General features: G+C 43.1%; 1 protein-coding gene across 14 annotated transcripts in view; it reads left to right on the top strand.

The window, feature by feature from the left end:
- eya1 (EYA transcriptional coactivator and phosphatase 1) overlaps positions 1-20,954 on the top strand; it is a 77,953-nt gene extending 56,999 nt beyond the window's left edge. For all 14 annotated transcript variants that reach the window (XM_034170051.1, XM_034169975.1, XM_034169989.1 and 11 more), the window contains 6 exons: positions 11,352-11,410; positions 11,516-11,676; positions 11,856-11,970; positions 12,169-12,290; positions 13,115-13,215; positions 20,764-20,954. In XM_034170051.1, coding sequence (XP_034025942.1) covers positions 11,352-11,410; positions 11,516-11,676; positions 11,856-11,970; positions 12,169-12,290; positions 13,115-13,215; positions 20,764-20,844 — 639 coding nt within the window. In that variant the 3' untranslated portion in view covers positions 20,845-20,954. The remainder of the gene's footprint in view (positions 1-11,351; positions 11,411-11,515; positions 11,677-11,855; positions 11,971-12,168; positions 12,291-13,114; positions 13,216-20,763) is intronic.
- The last annotated feature ends 432 nt before the right edge of the window (positions 20,955-21,386 follow it).

Here is a 21,386-nt window from a genome sequence, read left to right as displayed (position 1 = left end):
CTTTCAAGGAGCAGATTTGAAAATGGTACAGCTAAAACTCAAGTGTGATATATGTAACAGACCCTCCATCCAACCAACCCATACGCGCACAAAACATATATATATATATATATATATATATATATATATATATATATATATATAGATAGATAGATAGATAGATAGTTTCAGTGCAGAAGGTTACTGGTTCAAACCCCACCCTTGCCGCATTTCTCCATGCAATGTGGTTTCTCCATGCATCAGCTTTAAAAATCAAAGTATGGAGACACTTGAGGTGGTACATATTACCAAGTGTTAAACATGACTAAATTGGTATGCCAAGTTTGTCATATTGATGTATCATGGTATCATCATGCACGAGTAACAGGGAAGCAATGGACTCAAACAGCAGTGCTACATGCCAAATCTGCTCTTTTCCATCACGATATAGTGGGTCATGTCCAACAAGGCAGGGGAGGCTGTGGTTTTACAGCTGTAACGCCTCTCTGGTAAAAGGCAACTGCAACCGAACATCAAACCATGGTGGAAGTGGAGGTGCGCTGACAGGAGGAAGCAGCCAGACGCTCCAAAGCCATAGCACAAGCCAGACAGGGCCGCTGCATGAGGTAGGAGGGTGTCAAGAAGAGAAAACTCACATAGAGGGAACTCTGGGGCATGGAAGCTAACAGGCTGAGCTTCGTCGTCTGAGCTAAGTACGACGTGCTGCCCTCTCCCGCAAATCTGCAACTATGGCTTGGAAAGGACCCATCTTGCCCCCTGTGTACAACCCCTGTGACACTCAAGTACATCCTGATTGGCTGTAGGACAAGCCTCACTCAAGGTAGATACACATGGAGACATAACAAAGTCCTCAGGTGTCTAGCCGATAAACCCGAGTGCAAGAGGATATCCATCAATGCCCAACCCTTCAACAAATAGGATGTGTGCCAACACCCACCATCATTTGCACGGGAGGGGGACAAGCCAAGGGTTAGTCCCTTAAACCCGGATCCGACCCCACTGAATGTAGTCAGGGACTGGCAGATGTTGACTTAGACCAGGGGCTCGTTTTCCTGCAGGAGATTGCAACAACCACCCTGCGACCAGACGTCATCCTCTGGTCAACAGTGAAGTTCCTTAGGGATGTCAGAATCATGGGACAGGCCTATGGACAAGCCATTAAAGAGCTGACCAATACCGCTGAGAGGACGAGCTGTTGGCTGTGGCTGAAAAGGAGTGACACCACCTGAGCTGCTAAGGCAAACAGCTAACCGCAGAACACACACCCAGGCTTGATCAACCTGTGATGGGCCTCCGTCAGCAGAGGGTGTATTGTGATAATTGGCTGAAACACCCTGTGATGCTGAGGTACACAACTGACTTTTTGTCCAGCTGGTGAAGCCAAATAGCAGCCATCTTTCAAGAACTCCTGGAAAAAGTGATGCAGTCATTACGGATTGTAGCATTTAGTCCTTTCAGGGAACTACTAACGTGAGTGTCCGTCCAGAGATAAACTTCCAATTTGCTAAACATGTTGCATCAACAAAAGAACAGGCTGAATATGACGATGAAAATGCGTTACAAAATTTTTCATGTTATTGGTGAAGAACTTCGTCCACATACTCAAGTCTCAGAATGTGTGCTGTTATTACGTTGACCACACGACAGACGCACCCAGATAGCAACATCCCAGACAGACAACCTGTCCAGCCCCAACTCTTGGTGAACCATGGGCGTCCCCTTGTCCTTCTGCAGCCGCTGGAGCCCTCAACACTCAAGCAACTGCATGATGGCTCATGAATGTGAAACGCGCCTCATGTCCAAAATGACATAGATGATGCATTCACAATGCAAGTGATGTTTTTCACTTTCCCAAAGTAACCGTTCTTTGACAAAAAGTCCTATGGCGTGGTGGTTAAAATAGACTGACATCTGTGCTGTAAAAGTTTCAGGAGTATTTTGTTCTAACATTTTGTTATTTTTTTATGGAATGAACTGAATAACTGAAACATTTCATTCTATCTGCCATTTTATTTGCCACTTCTGTATACAGTCAAGTGTATGACACTGAAAGGACATTTTTCCATTTTTTTTAAACCAAATAGGGAATATTATTCTCCTGATAGAAAACAGACATTTTGTTGCATATTGTTTTTGTAAACATGACTTATGCTGTACAGTTCCTAGAAGTGTATTATTCAACTTTTCCCCATGGTCAGCATTAGAAAAAGCAAACAAAAATTGCAATAAATTGTAATATTGAATCAGAATACTTGTAGAATTGAAATGCATATCAAATTGGCACTCAAGTATCATGATAGTATCAAATCAAGAGATGTGTATCATCGTAGCCCTATTCATCAGGGTAAGGTGGCTGTAAATGTGTGTATCCACAGGTGTCACAATTCAACCTTTTGTAATGTTTTAAAGTGGATTACATACCAGGAGCCACGAGTTTAAAGATTTTAAACTTTTTGTAATTGTTTCTTTATGCTGTTATATTGAAATGGAGAAGTATTGTTTTTCAGGAGTTATGGTCAAATCACATTTTTTTGTCATCGCTGAGAAAATAATTTTCCAGCATATTCCCACACCCTGCATTCAGCACACTTTGAGTATACGACTTTGACTGACTGACTTGAACCTGTGCTGTCCGTGGCTTTGTGGAGTTTATGAGGCCCTCAGAAGTGGTTCTTAATGAGTATGTGTAAGGGTTACTGTACGACATTACCCACAGCTACATCGTCTATTGGCTTTCCCAAAACTCCAAAGGAAGCAGTGCAGAGGTTTATGCCAGCCCCAGCTGGGAGCACAAATTGTTGGAATTACTCCAAAAAAAAAAAAAGAAGGCTCATTCAGAACACACGTGCACACAGATTTCAAGTTCACTTCAGTTATTTTTGTTTTTTTAATGCATTGTACATTCATTTACCGTTGCTTTTTCAGTTGTTTTGTAAATTTTGACAAATTACTGCAGAATTATGTTGTCACACAGTGGTCTATCGATCCATCCATCATTTCCTAATCCTACTTATTCCAGTTCAGGAGCAAACCTATCCCCCGGTCATTGGGTGAGAGATGGGGTACACCCTGAAGAGGCTGCCTGTCACAGACAAACAAATAAGCTCATTCCCACCTACGGTCAATTTAGAGTCATCAATTTGCTTAACCTGCGTGTCTTTGAAAGTGGGAGGAAGCCGGAGCACCCAGAATGGGAGAACATGCAAAGGACCAGGTCGGAAGTGAACCTCGGACCTTCTAGCTGTGAGACAGCAGTACTAGCCACGACACAGCTGTGCTGCCCTGCACTTATCCACTAGAGACTAATTAGATAGATATGTTTGTGTTTGAGGCTATGTTGGACGTTTTGGTCCACCACCTCATGCAGACCTATAATTAACATGCTGAGTAATATTGTTCTCAGATATCTGTTTTGATCTGCACAGGCTGTCAAAACCAATTACTTGGGAAGAATAAATACAAGGTGCCATTGTCATCCAACAAGGCACCAAGAGACAGCGTACAATTAAGCAGTGACATAGAACAAGAGTGGAAGTGAGTTGTCCTGTTCTGCTATGAAAGAGGAGGCAGGAGCTTTTGCAGTTGGCTGATTATGTCTGATTCATCAACAGGTAATTACCGGATAATAGAAGCATTCCAGTCACTTGCCTCTCAATGGACGCTTTATAAGGTGCTTAGCCCAGCATGCTGTTTTTGTTTTCCTAAACAAACAGTCTTGCTTGCATTACTTAAGGAATTAAGCACAGCCCCATCTTAAGTTTTGTCCTGAGAACAATTTTTGAAAGTGTTTGTCTTTTTTGAAAGAACATAAATTGTCCACAAGCTTGCTGGTTGATTCTGAAGTGATGACAAATTGCTGCTTTCTTTAACTATTAAATATCTGCTGGTGACTGTGTGCAAACACATTAGGCAAACTGAGCACAGAGGCCCTGCATTTACCCCATCTCCAGTTGGCAGTTCATCTTCTAGAATACGGAGCTCAAAAGCTCAGCTCCTTGTGAGGTCACTTTGGACCACATTTCCCCATGTACTGCTCTCTGCGATCTCCAACACTCCTATCCCCTTATCGGGATGCTGGAGCCCCATAGAGGAGGGGAGAGGGTCAGCGGGTCAAAGTCTTTTCCTCTTTGGATTTCGGGGCTTGCTGGGAGAAGGTTGGCAAGAGAATGGCTGCATTAGAGCAGGGGTTGGGGGGTCAAGATTTTAATTCTGTTAAAGAACAGCTGGTTTGAGTTTCTCTTCACATCGCTTGCCCCTCCCTCTCCCCACAAATCCAGGGAGATGAAAAATTTGTTCAGAGGGGAACCAGTAAAATAAAAAAGGTTTACGGTCCAAAGCCCTTACCCTTACCCTTCAAGAGCATTAGAGAGGAATGCAGTAACGTCAGCATTTGGCCTCACTTAGATTAACATAAAACAAGGAAGTCCTTTCTGTGTTTGGGTGTCTTAACAACCAGCTGAAACTTGATTTAAAAAAAAAAATCTAAAAATGATCTTTCATACGCGAAAACCGGGGATTTTTCAGTATCCATAAGAACTTATTATTTCTGATGTAACTTCAAGAAGGTGAGCATAGGAGTTCAAACAGTTAGGTAACCAAATTAAAACCTGAACCCATGCAGATATTTTTAACATAAACTTAACTGCAACATCAGTTGTTGTTTGTGTTGTGAATGTTTGATTACAGGTAAACTAAAACATAAGACATTTACATCACCATTGTTCCAAGACCTTTGTTGGTCTTAATGATGGTCTACGTCAACTATCTTTTAGCGAATTAAGAGCCACCGCAAGCTTCTTTTTTTTTTTTAAATCATAGCTCTGAGCTAGCCTATCTCTCATCTGCATCAGGGAAAACTGTGTAGGTCTGAATGCAAAGGCAGGATTCCCTCACATTTGGAGTTGGTTGAGGAGGCGGGGAAAGAGGGAGGCACTAGAGTGCTCCTATAAATGGCAAACTAATAACAGATTTTTAGTCTGCTTTCTCCTGCGCTCTCTTGCAGGCTGGCTGGTTGACTAGCCCCAGGGCAGTGTTGGTGTGTGGCGCAGCAGCAATCAGAGGTCATAATTTCATTGGCGGTTAGCATCAGGTTCAATTTTTGTAGTAGGTTACATTTACCAGAATGTCTGGATTGTGTTACTGTGTACCAGTAGAATCAGCGCTGAGTTGTAGAATCCCTCTACCTTTCCAAGACAGTCAGGGAAAGACAAATGTGCACATATGTTGGGAGATACACACAGATGTGTGCACAAACTATTAGTTCCGTAGCTATTCTTTCAGAATAGCCCACATACACCACTGCACAGTCAGTGGTAATGAAGAAAAGTAACATAAAGGAACCACAAGTTCTACCATGTACACGTGTCTTCTTGATACCAAATGTATTTGCCATCATCTCCTATAAAAGGTATAGTAGAGAAGCTTGAATCTTCGACTGGACTGGGTTGCTTGACGCGAGGACGTTTCGCTTCAAATCGCAGAAGCTTCCTCAGCTAAAATTCTTGCTCTGGAAGTCTGACTTCTGTTTGACTCTTGTAGAGAAGAATAAAACAGAAGCCAACAAAAGCTGGAGTTTTAAACCTAACCAAACCCCTCCTACTGAGAGGCAGACTGCTATAGGCTAGTGACTAAACAGTAGCTCTAATTAGCAACTATTGTGCTGTAGTTAGCACACCTAATGGCAGGACAGCTGTCCCTCTAATGATGGGATGGATGCCTTTCTGATGGCTCCCTTGATGATGTGAATGACTCATTACCATGAACAAAAGACTGAAACTCCTTTGACCTGAGTACCCTATTGTAAAGAGGGGATAAAGTGTGTCTCAGACCCCCTCCCCGGTTAAGGCTGGGTTTCAAACGTTTCACAAAGAATGCCTCCTTGACCCCTCTCTCAAACCATTTCTTCTCTCTGGCTAATATTTTAACTTCCTTGTCCTCAAACGTGTGGTTAGTGTCTTTGAGGTGGAGGTGAACTGCAGACTGAGGTCCACTGGCGCCCTCTCTGCAGTGCTGGTATAGCCTTTTGTGTAAAGGTTGCTTCGTTTCACCTATGTAGTGTTCGTTACAGTTTTCCTGACATCTGATAGAATACACTACATTGCTCTGTTTGTAACTAGGGATCATGTCCTTAGGGTGAACTAATTTCTGTCTCAAGGTGTTAATCGGTTTAAAGTAAACTGGGATTTTGTGCTGTCTGAAGATCCTCTGTAGTTTTTCCCCTGCACATATGCACATATGCACATATGTCCTCAACAAGTTGAGGACTTTACAGAACACATCAACTCGGTGGACGCCAATATCAAGTTCACACGTGAGGATGCCAGAAACAATCATTTAGCCTTCCTGGATTGTGATGTTACGATTGGAGAGAACAGGCAGCTCCAGACAGGGGTTTACAGAAAACCAACTCACACTGACCAATATCTGCTCTTCGGCTCAAACCACCCCCTTGAACACAAGCTCGGGGTGATCAGGACGCTTCAACACAGAGCCCTACAGGTGCCCACAACTGCAGAGGGAAGGGCTAAAGAACAACAACTTGTCCGGAAAGCCCTCACAGTATGTGGGTATCCACGATGGTCCCTGGACAAAGTGCAGAAGTCCCAGAGAACAAAGAGACCAGATAGACAGGAGACGGAGACAAGAAGAAGAGGAGTGTCTCTCCCTTATTTAGCAGGAGTAGGGGAAAAACTACAGAGGATCTTCAGACAGCACAAAATCCCAGTTTACTTTAAACCGGTTAACACCTTGAGACAGAAATTAGTTCACCCTAAGGACAGGATACCTAGTTACAAACAGAGCAATGTAGTGTATTCTATTCAGATTCTATCAGCGCCACTGGACCTCAGTCTGCAGTTCACCTCCACCTCAAAGACACTAACCACACGTTTGAGGACAAGGAAGTTAAAATATTAGCCAGAGAGAAGAAATGGTTTGAGAGAGGGGTCAAGGAGGCATTCTTTGTGAAACGTTTGAAACCCAGCCTTAACCGGGGAGGGGGTCTGAGACACACTTTATCCCCTCTTTACAATAGGGTACTCAGGTCAAAGGAGTTTCAGTCTTTTGTTCATGGTAATGAGTCATTCACATCATCAAGGGAGCCATCAGAAAGGCATCCATCCCATCATTAGAGGGACAGCTGTCCTGCCATTAGGTGTGCTAACTACAGCACAATAGTTGCTAATTAGAGCTACTGTTTAGTCACTAGCCTATAGCAGTCTGCCTCTCAGTAGGAGGGGTTTGGTTAGGTTTAAAACTCCAGCTTTTGTTGGCTTCTGTTTTATTCTTCTCTACAAGAGTCAAACAGAAGTCAGACTTCCAGAGCAAGAATTTTAGCTGAGGAAGCTTCTGCGATTTGAAGCGAAACGTCCTCGCGTCAAGCAACCCAGTCCAGTCGAAGATTCAAGCTTCTCTACTATGGAAACCACCTGGACAACTGAGAGCCTACACAGAAATATAAAAGGTATACTGAAAAGCTGGCAAGCTCTTCTCATCTGGCACAAGAAAGCAGTTGTGCATAGAACACCTACAAACAGGTATAAGGTCTGCCATACTGACTTGTGACATTTTAATAGCGCATCATTCAGATGCGGCATACATGAGCAGGCTGTACAGGCATGTAAACTTTGCACACAGTAATGAGCAAAAGTACATATTCAGAAAATTAAACTGAATTGAGCACAAAAGTAATATTGAAGTAAAAATAAGTAATGTGAAACTCACAATTTTAATAAGTGTTTAAGCATTATTTTAAGAGTTATTTTTCTTCCTTACTGCAGCTGGGCTGTGTGGAGATCAGGTGCAGGAACGGGGAGGATTTACCTTTCACAGAGGGTCCAGATGTTAAACGGTGAAGCCAAAATGTATCTCATGAAAATACTTCATTAAGATCCGCCAAAACCCATGCTTTCATACAAAGACACATTACAAAGACAAACCACACAGTCCAGCATTGTAACAGACAAAGAAGGATCACGCCAACTGGGTCCCTGGTCAGATGAACAGCTCTAATTTATCTTAAAAAGTACTGCAATGCAGCGTGTCCATCTGCATGGGTGAGGCCTGTCTCAAAGTCCAGCTGAAACAGCCGCAGCTTATGTGCATACCTCATGCACAGTCAGTGGACACTCTTCACACAGCCGAGTAACAGGTGTTAAAGGACTCAATATTCCCATAGGTGTTTATCCAACTGTCACTGCAACATCCAGCATTATGTTTCTTTGGCCATCTGGTTCCATACGCGTGCTCGCCCTGTCCATGCAGATCCATTTCCCCCACAGAAATCCACTCCACATCTTTAACCTGTGTCTGTTAGACACCACATCACTGCATGACTTGTGCACAAGGGGATAACCTTGTGTAACCTGTGATCCTACTCCTTCTCTGGACACAAACGGACAACCTCAGGCAGAAGAGGTGGATGTTCTAGCAAAAACGTTATAACCCATGTGCACTAGCTTCTCTCACTGGAATATCTTTTGGTGTTAGAAGGAGGTTAATGTGTTTATTTACTGCGCAGCACCTGCTGACCAAATTTGCATTGTAGAACTTCAAGAATTCAACCAAAGTGTGTTCATATTATCACTGTCTTGTGCTGCTCTTTCCCACCCCAGAACTGGAGGTTCTTCCTATACAGTTTCTATTGCTGAATATTGTTATCACCTATGTCATTTGTGTAACTACATGAGTTGCACTTATTTTGGACTTCAAACTATTTATGTGCTAAACCTGACAGCTGCACCTTTTTAAATTATTTATTTTATTTATTTTTTCTATAGTCAAGGTCAAGGCTGCCAAAATCTGTTCCTGGAGGGCACCTGCCCTGCATGTTTTCATGCCTGCATGCTCTACTTACACCTGATTACTGTATTTTTCTGACGCATTCTTAGTGTATGAGCACAGTTACAACCCTACTTTATACTCACTGGCTGTACAAACTAGGTTCGGCGTGGCATGTGATCAAAGTTCAACAAATTTTAACTTTAAGTGTGGACTGTCGCAGGAGGCACAGTAATGAAGGGGATGCATAAACTGTTTAATTGTGATAATGTTAAGGTGATGACTCACTGAGAGCTTCTAAAATACAACCCCTGGCAAAAATTATGGAATCACCGGCCTCGGAGGATGTTCATTCAGTTGTTTAATTTTGTAGAAAAAAAGCAGATCACAGACATGACACAAAACTAATGTCATTTCAAATGGCAACTTTCTGGCTTTAAGAAACACTATAAGAAATCAAGAAAAAAGATTGTGGCAGTCAGTAACGGTTACTTTTTTAGACCAAGCAGAGGAAAAAAATATGGAATCACTCAATTCTGAGGAAAAAATTATGGAATCACCCTATAAAGTTTCATCGCCAAAACTAACACCTGCATCATATCAGATCTGCTCGTTAGTCTGCATCTAAAAAGGAGTGAACACACCTTGGAGAGCTGTTGCACCAAGTGGACTGACATGAATCATGGCTCCAACACGAGATATGTCAATTGAAACAAAGGAGAGGATTATCAAACTCTTAAAAGAGAGTAAATCATCATGCAATGCTGCAAAAGATGTTGGTTGTTCACAGTCAGCTGTGTCTAAACTCTGGACCAAATACAAACAACATGAGAAGGTTGTTAAAGGCAAACATACTGGTAGACCAAGGAAGACATCAAAGCGTCAAGACAGATAACTTAAAGCAATATGTCTCAAAAATCGAAAAATGCACAACAAAACAAATGAGGAACGAATGGGAGGAAACTGGAGTCAACGTCTCTGTAAGAAACTGTAAGAAACCGCCTAATGGAAATGGGATTTACATAAAGAAAAGCTAAACGAAAGCCATCATTAACACCTAAACAGAAAAAAAACAAGGTTACAATGGGCTAAGGAAAAGCAATCGTGGACTGTGGATGACTGGATGAAAGTCATATTCAGTGATGAATCTCGAATCTGCATTGGGCAAGGTGATGATGCTGGAAATTTTGTTTGGTGCCGTTCCAATGAGATTTTTAAAGATGACTGCCTGAAGAGAACATGTAAATTTCCACAGTCATTGATGATATGGGGTTGCATGTCAGGTAAAGGCACAGGGGAGATGGCTGTCATTACATCATCAATAAATGCACAAGTTTACGTTGATATTTTGGACAATTGAAAGGATGTTTGGGGATGATGAAATCATTTTTCAAGATGATAATGCATCTTGCCATAGAGCAAAAACTGCGAAAACATTCCTTGCAAGAAGACACGTAGGGTCAGTGTCATGGCACAGGGTCAATGTCAACGAGCAGATCTGATTTGATGCAGGTGTTAGTTTTGAGGATGAAAATTTACAGGGTGATTCCATAATTTTTTCCTCAGAATTGAGTGATTCCATATTTTTTTCCTCTGCTTGGTCTAAAAAAGTAACCGTTACTGACTGCCATAATATTTTTTTCTTGATTTCTTATAGTGTTTCTTAAAGCCAGAAAGTTGCCATTTGAAATGACTTTAGTTTTGTATCATGTCTGTGATCTGCTTTTTTTCTACAAAATTAAACAACTGAATGAACATCCTCTGAGGCCGGTGATTCCATAATTTTTGCCAGGGGTTGTAGTTTCAGTGCTGATATCCTACAAGTCTCTGGAACTCTACTAGAGGGATCATTGCCATCTCTCCAAATTTTGTCCATCACAGAGAGTGATGCTGAACATATTGGATCACCTCTCCATAGATGTTGAGATCTACTCACTGTTCAATATGATTTCCATTCAGAATTACACTAATGAAAGATTTGGAAAAAAAAATCTCTCCTGTATTACAATAAAGTTACAGACTATATTTCATAAATCTCCCTTCTTTTGGCTGCTCTCTTTTTTGCTTAGAAGCTGTTGATTTTGTTTGGATCCACATACTGACTTGGCACAAGTTTTATGCCAGATGCCCTTTTGACACAACTCCAAATGTGCATCGACACTGGGGCACAGCTGGTCTTGAACCTTGACCTTTTCTTTGGGGGACAAGCTTGCTATCTGCTGTGTCATTGTGCTGCCATAGCTGTTTAAATGCCAAACTGCAGCATGACTGTTCATATATTTGGACTCTCCTGATGGCAAGAACTTCACAGGACACAGGTTCTCCTCCTGTTAGTTAGTTAGTTAGTTTTATTTGAATATAGTTTGGACAGGTGTGTTAGGGGTACTGGATATGAAAATGTGGAATGTTCAAGAAAATTTCTGAAGGGATTAAGCCATGTAGTGGCCAACTAAAGCACAGATTCCTGAAGACCTGGACTTGTGCAGAGTGTCTGTTTCACTTAAGAAAGCAAATTCCTTGAAGAAACACTATGCTTTAGTAAAAAAAAATGATAATGTTTTTGCGTGTTGCAGGAATGTGACCAGGTCCACATTGATGACGTGTCATCCGATGACAATGGCCAGGATCTGAGGTACAGGACTGGTACACTTTGGTTCTTGTTAATACCATCATCAGTGAAGTAGCATGTATGACAGATTCACCCACCCATGTCCATCACCCTTTCTATTTTTCGCAGCACATATAACTTCAGTGCTGACGGCTTTCACGCAGCAGCAACTAGTGCCAACCTATGTCTGGCCACAGGCGTGAGGGGAGGCGTGGACTGGATGAGGAAACTGGCCTTCCGCTACAGACGAGTAAAAGAAATCTACTCCACCTACAAAAATAATGTTGGAGGTAATCCCCAACAAGCAGTGCTTCTCCGTGCAGATCTGCAGAGTAGGAAAGCGTTTGTCGAGATACTTCATAGAGTGCATGTGTTTTCTGAAACGCACACATGCCACTGCATTTGGTTGAAACTTTTGTTGGTATTCGGAGCTCTGGTCCAACCTAAACAATGTTCCCCTGCCTTTCAGGTCTACTGGGCCCGGCCAAAAGGGAAGCCTGGTTGCAATTGCGAGCAGAAATTGAAGCCTTGACGGACTCCTGGTTAACACTGGCACTGAAAGCACTAACATTAATCCACTCAAGGTATGAGTTTAGTGAAAAAATGTATCCAGTCCCACAGAAGTATGTGAACTAGAGTTTAAAAATGAGGCTGCATTTCAGTCAGTCATTGTCCAACATTGTGGCACTTATTTAAAGTACGCTTCCATTACAGTCTTTAGTTTGTGTTTCTGTTCTCCTCTCTCACTGATTTAAAGCATTGTCATCTAATTCCTCTCACAGGTCAAACTGTGTGAACATCCTGGTGACCACCACACAGCTCATCCCTGCCCTCGCTAAGGTCCTGCTCTACGGATTGGGCATCGTCTTTCCTATTGAAAATATTTATAGCGCAACCAAAATAGGTGAATGCTCCACTGGGTGATGTGTGATTTGTGTGGGTTTTTTGTAATTTCTCACTTCTGAACCGGATGCTTGTCACTGTGAAAGCGCAGAGTGTAAATAGTTAAGACACACACGCTTAGCTGAGTGACGGGACACAGGCGTGGACGGGGTGAGGGAGCGGGTCACCCGAGAGGGTTGATGTTCCTCTATGAAGGAATTGGGCTAATCAGCCTGGGATTATTTTCCTGGAGCTGGGCCTCCCCAGGCCTCCTCTGCTCAGTCTCTGCATATGAAACCACTTCTGCACATTTATGTCATTCCACAGCAACAACCCCCCCAACACACACACATCTCACTCCTTTTCCTCCGCTCCTTCTTCTTCTTCTTCTTCTTCTTCTTCTTCTTCTTCTTCTTCTTCACTGTTTCAATGTAAAATAAACATTGAGCCTGACTGCTGTGCCATTTTCAGGCCCATCTGCGCAGACGTACAGAAGAGAGTGGGTTCTTCTGAGCATTAAGGTTCTCCTGTCGCATGCGCGTGTGATTTAGCTGATCTATTTGTCTTGGGTTTGGGGAGGAGGAGGAGGAGGACACAGTTAATGCTTTTCAGATTGGCTTTATCTCCTCACTGATCTTATCGTGTCTCCTGTCCGAGCATGAACTGTTTACACTCTCCACTGTTTGTATGTGTGGTGTTTTTGAAGGCGCTCTTGTCGCATAGCACCTCTCGCATCAACTTGAGGATTGCATACGGTTAGATACGAGTGTGTGCGTTTGTGCTTGTGTGTTTGCATCCATGCAACACTTTACTCACATCCTCCGTCTGCTGTCTACTCCTCCACAGGGAAGGAGAGCTGCTTTGAGAGAGTAATTCAAAGGTTTGGGAGGAAAGTTGTTTACATTGTCGTTGGAGATGGAGTGGAAGAGGAGCAAGGCTCCAAAAAGGTAAGAGGTGGCAAAAACTGTTTGTCATAAATACACACTGTCAGGTCAGCAGTTCATCCTGAACACTCCGCACAGCACAAAACATACCTGCAATACCATTCCAAAGCTCTCCTCAACATTCTTTCTTCACTTTCATTCACACAACTTCTTACAGGGCGTCCGAGCACAAGAGAGAAAGTCCGTAGTGTGTAATCAGCGCTCTTCCTCCGCCATCTCAGGTTTACAAAGCAGGGGAGGAAAGAGATGGCATAATTATATATTCCTGCTCAGTGCCCTGAGCAGTGTGAATGCTGCATGTGTAACGCTAGACAGGCCCTTTCAGGCATGACGTAAATAGAGCGCACATAAACGAGACTTACATTATCGCTGATGAAATTACAATATTTACTGCAATGACAAGCCTGTTAGCTTAAAACAGATGAATACATCCCATTTCTTTCTTATTTAACTCATCTTTTTGTGTTAGCCATCAGCTTCTGCAATAAAAATTCAGTAAAAATAATGCTTTTATTTGAAAATAACGCTAATAAAAGCACATTGCGAAGGGAAAACCATCTTCAATTGCATAAAGTAGCAGTGCAATAAACAGTGTAAATTGGTCATCACATCAGTCAGTCAGTTATCCATAGGCAGAACATTATGCAGAAGGTCACTGCTTGCGTAATGATATAAGATGAGCTACGTACTCAGGGATGAGGAAAGTGATGCAAAGCAAGGGAAAGAAATGTAGGTTTGAAAAGTTGTAAAAGATATGTGTAACATGCATGAACAGTCCCTGTTTAGGGGTTTTATGAAACATATCTGGCTGCAGAACATGGCCTGAGGAAGAGATGGGCAGAAGTACTGTGAAAAGAACACAACATAGTGTGATTTTGCTGCTGTCTTTATTAAGACAAAATCACACCTGATGCAAAAAAAAAAAAAGGACGTCCCTTCGGCTGCTCCCTTGTTTTTTACTCAGGGTCGCCACAGCAGATCTAATATGGATTTGCATGTTGAATTGGCACAAGTTTTACCCTGGATGCCCTTCCTGATGCAACTCCATATTACATGGAGAAACCGGCAGGGGTGGGGTTTGAACCAGGAACCTTCCGCACTGAAACCAAGTGCACCACAACTCCTCACTCAGGAGGAGGAGGAGTAACAGGAAGACAGAGGTCGGAAATGAGAGGAACAGTAGTAGCCAGTAAACCTTTATTGATCAGTATGTCTGGTATTTATATTGTGTGTTTACATTTATATTTGGAAACTGTTTTTCTTTTTACTTTCACTTTTGAGACTCTGTGTCTGTGTCCTTCTTACCCTGTGTGCTGCTATACACTGCTGCTGGAACCTCAGTTTCCCTGAGGGAGTTTTCCTAAGGGATCAGTAAAGTTCTGTCTAATCTAATCTAATCTGACTAACCACTTGGCCACCACCCTTGGCAGTGCCTGATGCAAAAACACTCAGTCACTCATTTATCTTCAACCACTTATCTGGGATCTGGTCGTGGGGCAACAGCTCCAGCAAGGAACCCCAGACTTCCTTTTCCTGGGCCACATTGACCACCTCTGACTGGGGGATCCCAAAGTGTTCCTAGGCCAGTGTGGAGATATAATCTCTCCACCTAGTCCTGGGTCTTCCCCAAGGCCTCCTCCCAGATGGATACGCCTGGAACACCTTCCTAGGGACGCACCCAGGAGGCATCCTTACCAGATGCCCGAAACACCTCAGCTGGCTCCTTTCAGCTCTACTCCGAGGTCCCCACGGATGACCAAGCTTCTCACCCTATCTCTAAGGGAGACACCAGCTACCCTCCTAAGGAAACCAAATTCGGCCACTTGTACCTGCAATCTAATTCTTTCGGTCATGACCCAACACTCATGACTGTAGGTGAGAGTAGGAACAAAGATTGACCAGTAGATCGAGAGCTTCGCCTTTTGGCTCAGCTCCCTTTTCATCACAACACTGTGGTAGAGTGAATGCAATACCTCCGCTGCAAAAACAACATTGAAATAAAAGTATGTGTAGTCAAAAGGAACTCCTTCGTGCTATATTGTAATGGTCAAGGGAGTACGAGGTCTGTCTGAAAAGTAACAGACCTTTTTATTTTTTTCAAAAACTATATGGATTTGAATCATGTGCGCTTGCATCAGCCAAGCTTGAACCTTCGTGCGCATGAGTGAGTTTTTTCACGCCTGTCGGTTGTGTCATTCGCCTGTGGGCAGGCTTTGAGTGAGCACTGGTCCAGCCCCCTCATCGGATTTTCATTGTCAGGGAAATGGCTGAGCGACTGCCGCTTTGCTCCATGAAAATGTTTTCAGAAACTGTGTGAGACAGCCAGGTGGAAACCATTCGGAAAATTCAGATGGCTTTCGGTGAAGATTCTATCGGCGTCACACACATTAAGGACCATTACAACTGGATTAAAGATGGCCCACACCGGCGGAGGGCATGCCGCGCTCTGAGCGGCCATCGACAGGCTGAAATGACCAGATCATTTCCAAAGTGAAGGCTGTGTTGATCCGGCACATCGTGTGACTACCAGAGAAATCGCAGAAAATGTGGACATCAGCACATTCCACTGTTACAGGAGATTTTGTAATGAAAGACGTGCGGAAGAATTCGCGCGTCGGGACGGAGCTGCTCATGGCGCACAACAAACACCTCCATGTTGGAAACCATTTGGAAGATTCAGATGGCTTTCGGTGGCTTTTCAGTCGAGTGAGTATCCAAGAAATTGTGTAACAGCTGGGCATGCCACAACATGTCCTGTGAGACTGTCTGTCGGTTGCGAATGACGCAACCGACAGGCGTGAAAAAAACTCACGCATGCGCACTAAGGTTCAAGCTTGGCTGATGCAAGCGCACATGATTCAAATCCATATAGTTTTTGAAAAAAAATAAAAAGTTCTGTTACTTTTCGGACAGACCTCGTACTTTACTCTGACATAGAAACAGGATTGCAAGGACTCCTTCGAGAACTGTAAATCATTGTAAATTAGTCTGATTGTGTTATTTGTGAATATTATACACTGGTTCTTGTGGTGATCTTGTTAAAGTTGTCTAAATAAGTAATTGTTATGTTAAAATGCAGAATAGTACAATCCAGTACCATGCGTATACATTTTACCTAAAAGCATGACATTCACCTGTTGTCTGTTGTGCAAGAGTTAAAGACAACAAGAGGGACTCACTCATTTCATGAGTGTTTGCCACCAGCTGTTGTTTTGGATGTATGATATGCAAAGTACTCGTCCATGATCATAAGACAACTCATATTTGTCAGGTATACCGTGCATCCGGAAAGTATTCACAGCGCTTCAGTTTTTCCACATTATGTTGTCCTACAGCCTCATTCCAAAATGGAATACATTAATTTTTCCCCTCACAATTCTACTCACAATACCCCATAATGACAGCATGTGTTGTAAAAGAAGCCATTAGAAGTTGTTGGTCACCAGAGGTCACTTGAGTTAAGGTGTAAGTTGCTACTATTGTTAATTTGAAAGGGTAGAATTATAGGAGAGAGGGGAGGTATAATTCATTAAGCTATGAGCTATCCTTTTGTCAATAGCATAAAACTCACTGCATTATATTCTGGCCAGGACATTAAAATGGAACACAAGTATTCCCTCAGGATCAAGAATAACTTTGTCATACAGCCAGCAGGAAGCCACATGAACAAAAACCAACACTCAATAATAGAAGAACAGTAACTACAAAACAGAATCCAATTATGTTATATACAAGACCAATAGCAGCTGCGAAAATCGTTTTTGAGTTTGTTTTTTTCTACATTTTGGCAGATTGTAATCTGTGGCTAGATGAGAGCAACTTCAACTCCCTAAACAACTTTAGGGGAGGTGATGGTCTAGTGGTTAAGGTGTTGGGCTTGAGTCCAGAAGATCATGGGTTCCAATCCCCGCCTGACTGGAAAATCACTAAGGGCCCTTGGGCAATGCCTTTAATCCCCTATTGCTCCCGGTGTGTAGTGAGCGCCTTGTATGGCAGCACCCTGACATCGGGGTGAATGTGAGGCATTATTGTAAAGCGCTTTGAGCGTCTGATACAGATGGAAAAGCGCTATATAAATGCAGTCCATTTACCATTTATTCCTCTCACGGATCAGCACTAATGATTACTGCTTTCATTTGAGATTTACACACATCTGGCTAAAACACAAAACAAAACATTTCTTCCAGTTTAAGATCTCTCATGTTGCTTCAGTATCTCTGAAACATGTGGGAACAGACTAATGCAGGAGTTCTGTGTGATGAATCTGTGAACATCAAATCATTGCTGTGACCATGTCGGCTGTTTTCTGTAAATCTAACCAGTCTCACGAGGAGAAGGTGCTAGAAAATCCTACAGCTCATTTCCCACCGGTTCCTCTATAAACAGTGAGGCGTGAGGACGAGTGCAGACTGCCAAAGCGGCAAACTTCACCTCTGTAAATCGTGTAAAGTAATAGGTGTGTTTGAAAAGCAGCCACGCCCTGGGAATATTGTGCTGAAGGATTATTGTGGGTGAAAACAGATGCAAATATTTTTACTCAGCCATGACTTGTGACATTGATGGAAGGATAAGCCATTTTTTTCCCATATGAGCGGTGCAAGTCCCACGACATACTAAGCGGTAAAAGGTTTCTGTGTCAACATCAGAGAGGACCTGGAATAACACAACAGTTTCACCCGTCAGGAGGCGCATATCAGACGTGACACTGTGTCCAACTACCAAAGCAAATGTCGAAAACTTCTCTCAGCCCTCATGCCTTCACTTTTTCCTTTAAAAAAAAAAAAAAAAAAAAAAAATCCACAATTTGAGAAACAGTTCCGCCTTCAGTTATTACTGTCACCTGGGAGGGAACGGGAGATAACATCTCCAGCTTTTAAACTTAAAAGCAAAGACAATTTACAAAACAAAAAGCAAAGAGCTTTTTAAGGGTCAGTGCAGGATCTTCTAAGCGGAACATATGCCTAGGAGAGGCCATACCTTTGATGGGGGGGGGTAATGGCCTCCACACACAGAAGAGCTGAGGACTCTTACCTGACAAGCTCCTTTCATTCTCCACGACTCGGGTTTCTCCTCCGAGCTCGGCTTGGAGAACAACAGCTCGTTTGCAGTGACATAGTAACAGGCCGGAGGTTCATTCAGAAGACAGTTAAAAACACACACACACACACACAGTTCCTGAATTAGTTTGCTGTATAAAAGTCTAGACTGGTGCACTTGAGGAATGAGTCAGAAGCACACTGTTTGGCAACATGTAGAGCAGTGTGCACGGTGATCAACCAGGTGTACAAATTGGTTCGGATCATTTCAGTCACTGTATTCATTACCTTCCGTCCAACTGAGGGCAGGAAGAGGTTTATTGGGATCAGTCCTGCGTGTCTACTCATATAACTCTGTAACTGTTGTTCCGACGTTTTACTCAATCTAAGCTGACACTGTGGCCCCGCCCTCCTACAGTAATGCCTGGATTCTCATCCGGAACTGGATTCATAACTGAGATTGATTCATAACTTAGATTGCCCCCTCTTCTGGAGGAAAAGTCCACTTCTGAAGTTATTTTAAAGATATTTTTGCACATAATAACAATAATAATTAATAACAAGAATTTATGTATTTTTAACAACTAAGTGGGATGATGATTGGCATCTCCAAAGCTGAGACTATGGTCCTCTTTCAGAAAAGTGTGGATTGTTCCCTCTCGGTCAGGGGATTTATTCCCCCAAGTGGAGGGGATTAAGTATCTTGGGGTCTTGTTCACGAGTGCAGGTAGGTTGGAACGTGAGATTGATAGACAGATTGGGGTGGCTTCTGATGTTTTACGAATGCTGTACCAGATCATTGTGGTGAAGAAAGAGCTGAACCAGAAGGTCAGACTGTTGAGTTACCAGTCAATTTACACTCCTATACTCACCTGTGGCCACGAGCTTTGGGTAATGACCAAAAGAACACGGTTGTAGACACAAGCGGCGGAAATGAGATTCCTCCATCAGGTATTTTTCCTTACACTCCGGGTCAGGGTGAGAAGCTCAATTATCTGGGAGGGACTCAGAGTAGAGCCGCTGCTTCTTCACATTAAAAGGAGCCAGCTGAGGTGTTTCAGGGATCTGGTGAGGATGCAACCTGATCATCTCTCTCGGGAGGGCTATCAGGCATATCCAACTGGAAGGAGAGCTCAGGGAAGAACCAGGTCATGCTAGTGATTACATCTCCCAGCTGTCTTGGGAATACCTTGTGATTCCCCAGAAAGAGCTGGAAAACTTGGCTAAGACGGGGAAGTGTGGCATGAGCTTGGGGTTCTGCAACTGCAACCAAGACCTGGATAAGTGGCAGAAAATGAAAAAAATTAACAACTAAAACATTGTTCAATCTTTACAAGTGTTCTAGTTTTATTCCTGCAATTCTGCACTAACTGGAATTAATGAGCCATTTAAACAACAAACACAAATCAGTTTACCTAGATTTAGTAAATAAAAAAATAAAACATGAAGGAGAAGATTGGATTGAAGGTGGTTTTTTTTGGGGGGGGGGGGGGCATAGCACAGCTGTTAAACTGTGAAACAAATACATGAGCTTTAATGTGCTTGCAGTATGCACTTTATAAGTGTAATATCTTGGAAAATACAAGCAACAGATCGGGTGTTGGTATCAGTAGATACTGTCATGTTTTCCTCTTCTTTATTGAATGTTAAGTAAAAACAAAAACATTTGATCGGTCTCACTTAATAACTTTTCCACGAAGAAACCATGACCTGCATGTCATCAGTGACGGTCAGCAACAAGTACTTTCATACCAGTGAGATTCATAAAAATAACACTTAAGATTCTCTTTAAATGCACCAAACAAACAAACAAATAAATAAATAAATGCTCAAATTCCATGGATGCCCTCTGGACCCCTACTAGCACACTACCTCTCTGGACCCTGTTGAACAACAACCTTTTTTAGAGCCCCCCCCCCAAAAAAAGAAAAAGCTGCTGTCATGCCTGGTTGAGGTGGTTTCTTTTTGCTGGGTCATCCTGCTCGGGTGCAGTGGCAGGGCATCTGTTGATTTGTTGGGCACATGCCCTAGTTGGGGCTTGCCCCCTGCTCCTCCCATTTGTTGTTGCTGTTGTCTGTGTAGCATTTGGCCTGATCAGGATGGAGCCGGGACCCCACGTCTGTGCCTGTGTTGGTGCGTCAGCTCCCCAAAGATGCTGTGAATGGGGGCACTGAGTGAATGTATGTTCTAATCCAAGTGTAATCCAAGAGTTTGACGTCTCTGCTGGACCCCATCTACCCGCTTTAACAGAAAGAGGAACAAGAAATAAAGAAAGGAATACGGTCTGGGGTGTCGGTCCTTGCTAATGTCTTCCAGTCTTTTGAACCTGATAGGCAGAAAAAAATTCCCACAGCTGTTGTATGAATAATCATTAAATAGTTTGATGTCTGAAAGCTGGGATTTGTCTGACTGCTGAAACATTCACATGCAGGTACATTTGAAAATGATGCAAATAATGTTTAAAAACTGAATTTTTTTTTTCTTTTTTTTGCTACCCCCTGTTGTCGTCCTGCAGCACAACATGCCCTTCTGGAGGATCTCCAGCCATTCAGACCTCATGGCCCTCCACCATGCTCTTGATCTGGAGTACTTGTAGCACGACACCACCTCCATCATACAGCGTGCTCCACCTCAGCACGCCCTCCAGCCTTTCACCTTCGCCCTCCAGCGACCGTCCCACGCTTGCTGCAGACCTCACAGCTCAGAAAAAGCCCCCTGTGCTGCCTGGTGTCTGCCTTCAACTACGCAGGAAGACACGAAGAAGAAGAGAGTGGGGGAATAAAGGGAAAGGGACGGGGGCTTAGCACATGGTTTTTGTGCTGCCGTGCGGCCGCATTTTGTCTTAACCCTAAACTTTTGTATGGCGGAAGCGGAGGAGAGGCGGCATTAAGGCACTGCAGCTGCTTGCCATGGTTACTGTGAATTGGCTGCGTTCTGAAGCTGTCAAAGTGTTTTACGGTACCTTTTTTGCGCTGGGACTCTGTCAGGGTTCACACCTGTGAGGAGGGCAGAGAAACAGACGGTCTCGCCTGCCACTCCCCTCAACAACACAACAGTCATCAACAGCAAACCACAACACGCCCACAACTACTGGTGGTAAAAGTTTGTCAAACATTCTTGCTCTTGTCCTCATGTTCA

The sequence above is a fragment of the Thalassophryne amazonica genome, chromosome 1 (assembly GCF_902500255.1).
Source record: "Thalassophryne amazonica chromosome 1, fThaAma1.1, whole genome shotgun sequence".
In the NCBI taxonomy this organism is placed as follows: domain Eukaryota; kingdom Metazoa; phylum Chordata; class Actinopteri; order Batrachoidiformes; family Batrachoididae; genus Thalassophryne; species Thalassophryne amazonica.
This window is presented reverse-complemented; position numbering and strand designations above follow the sequence as displayed.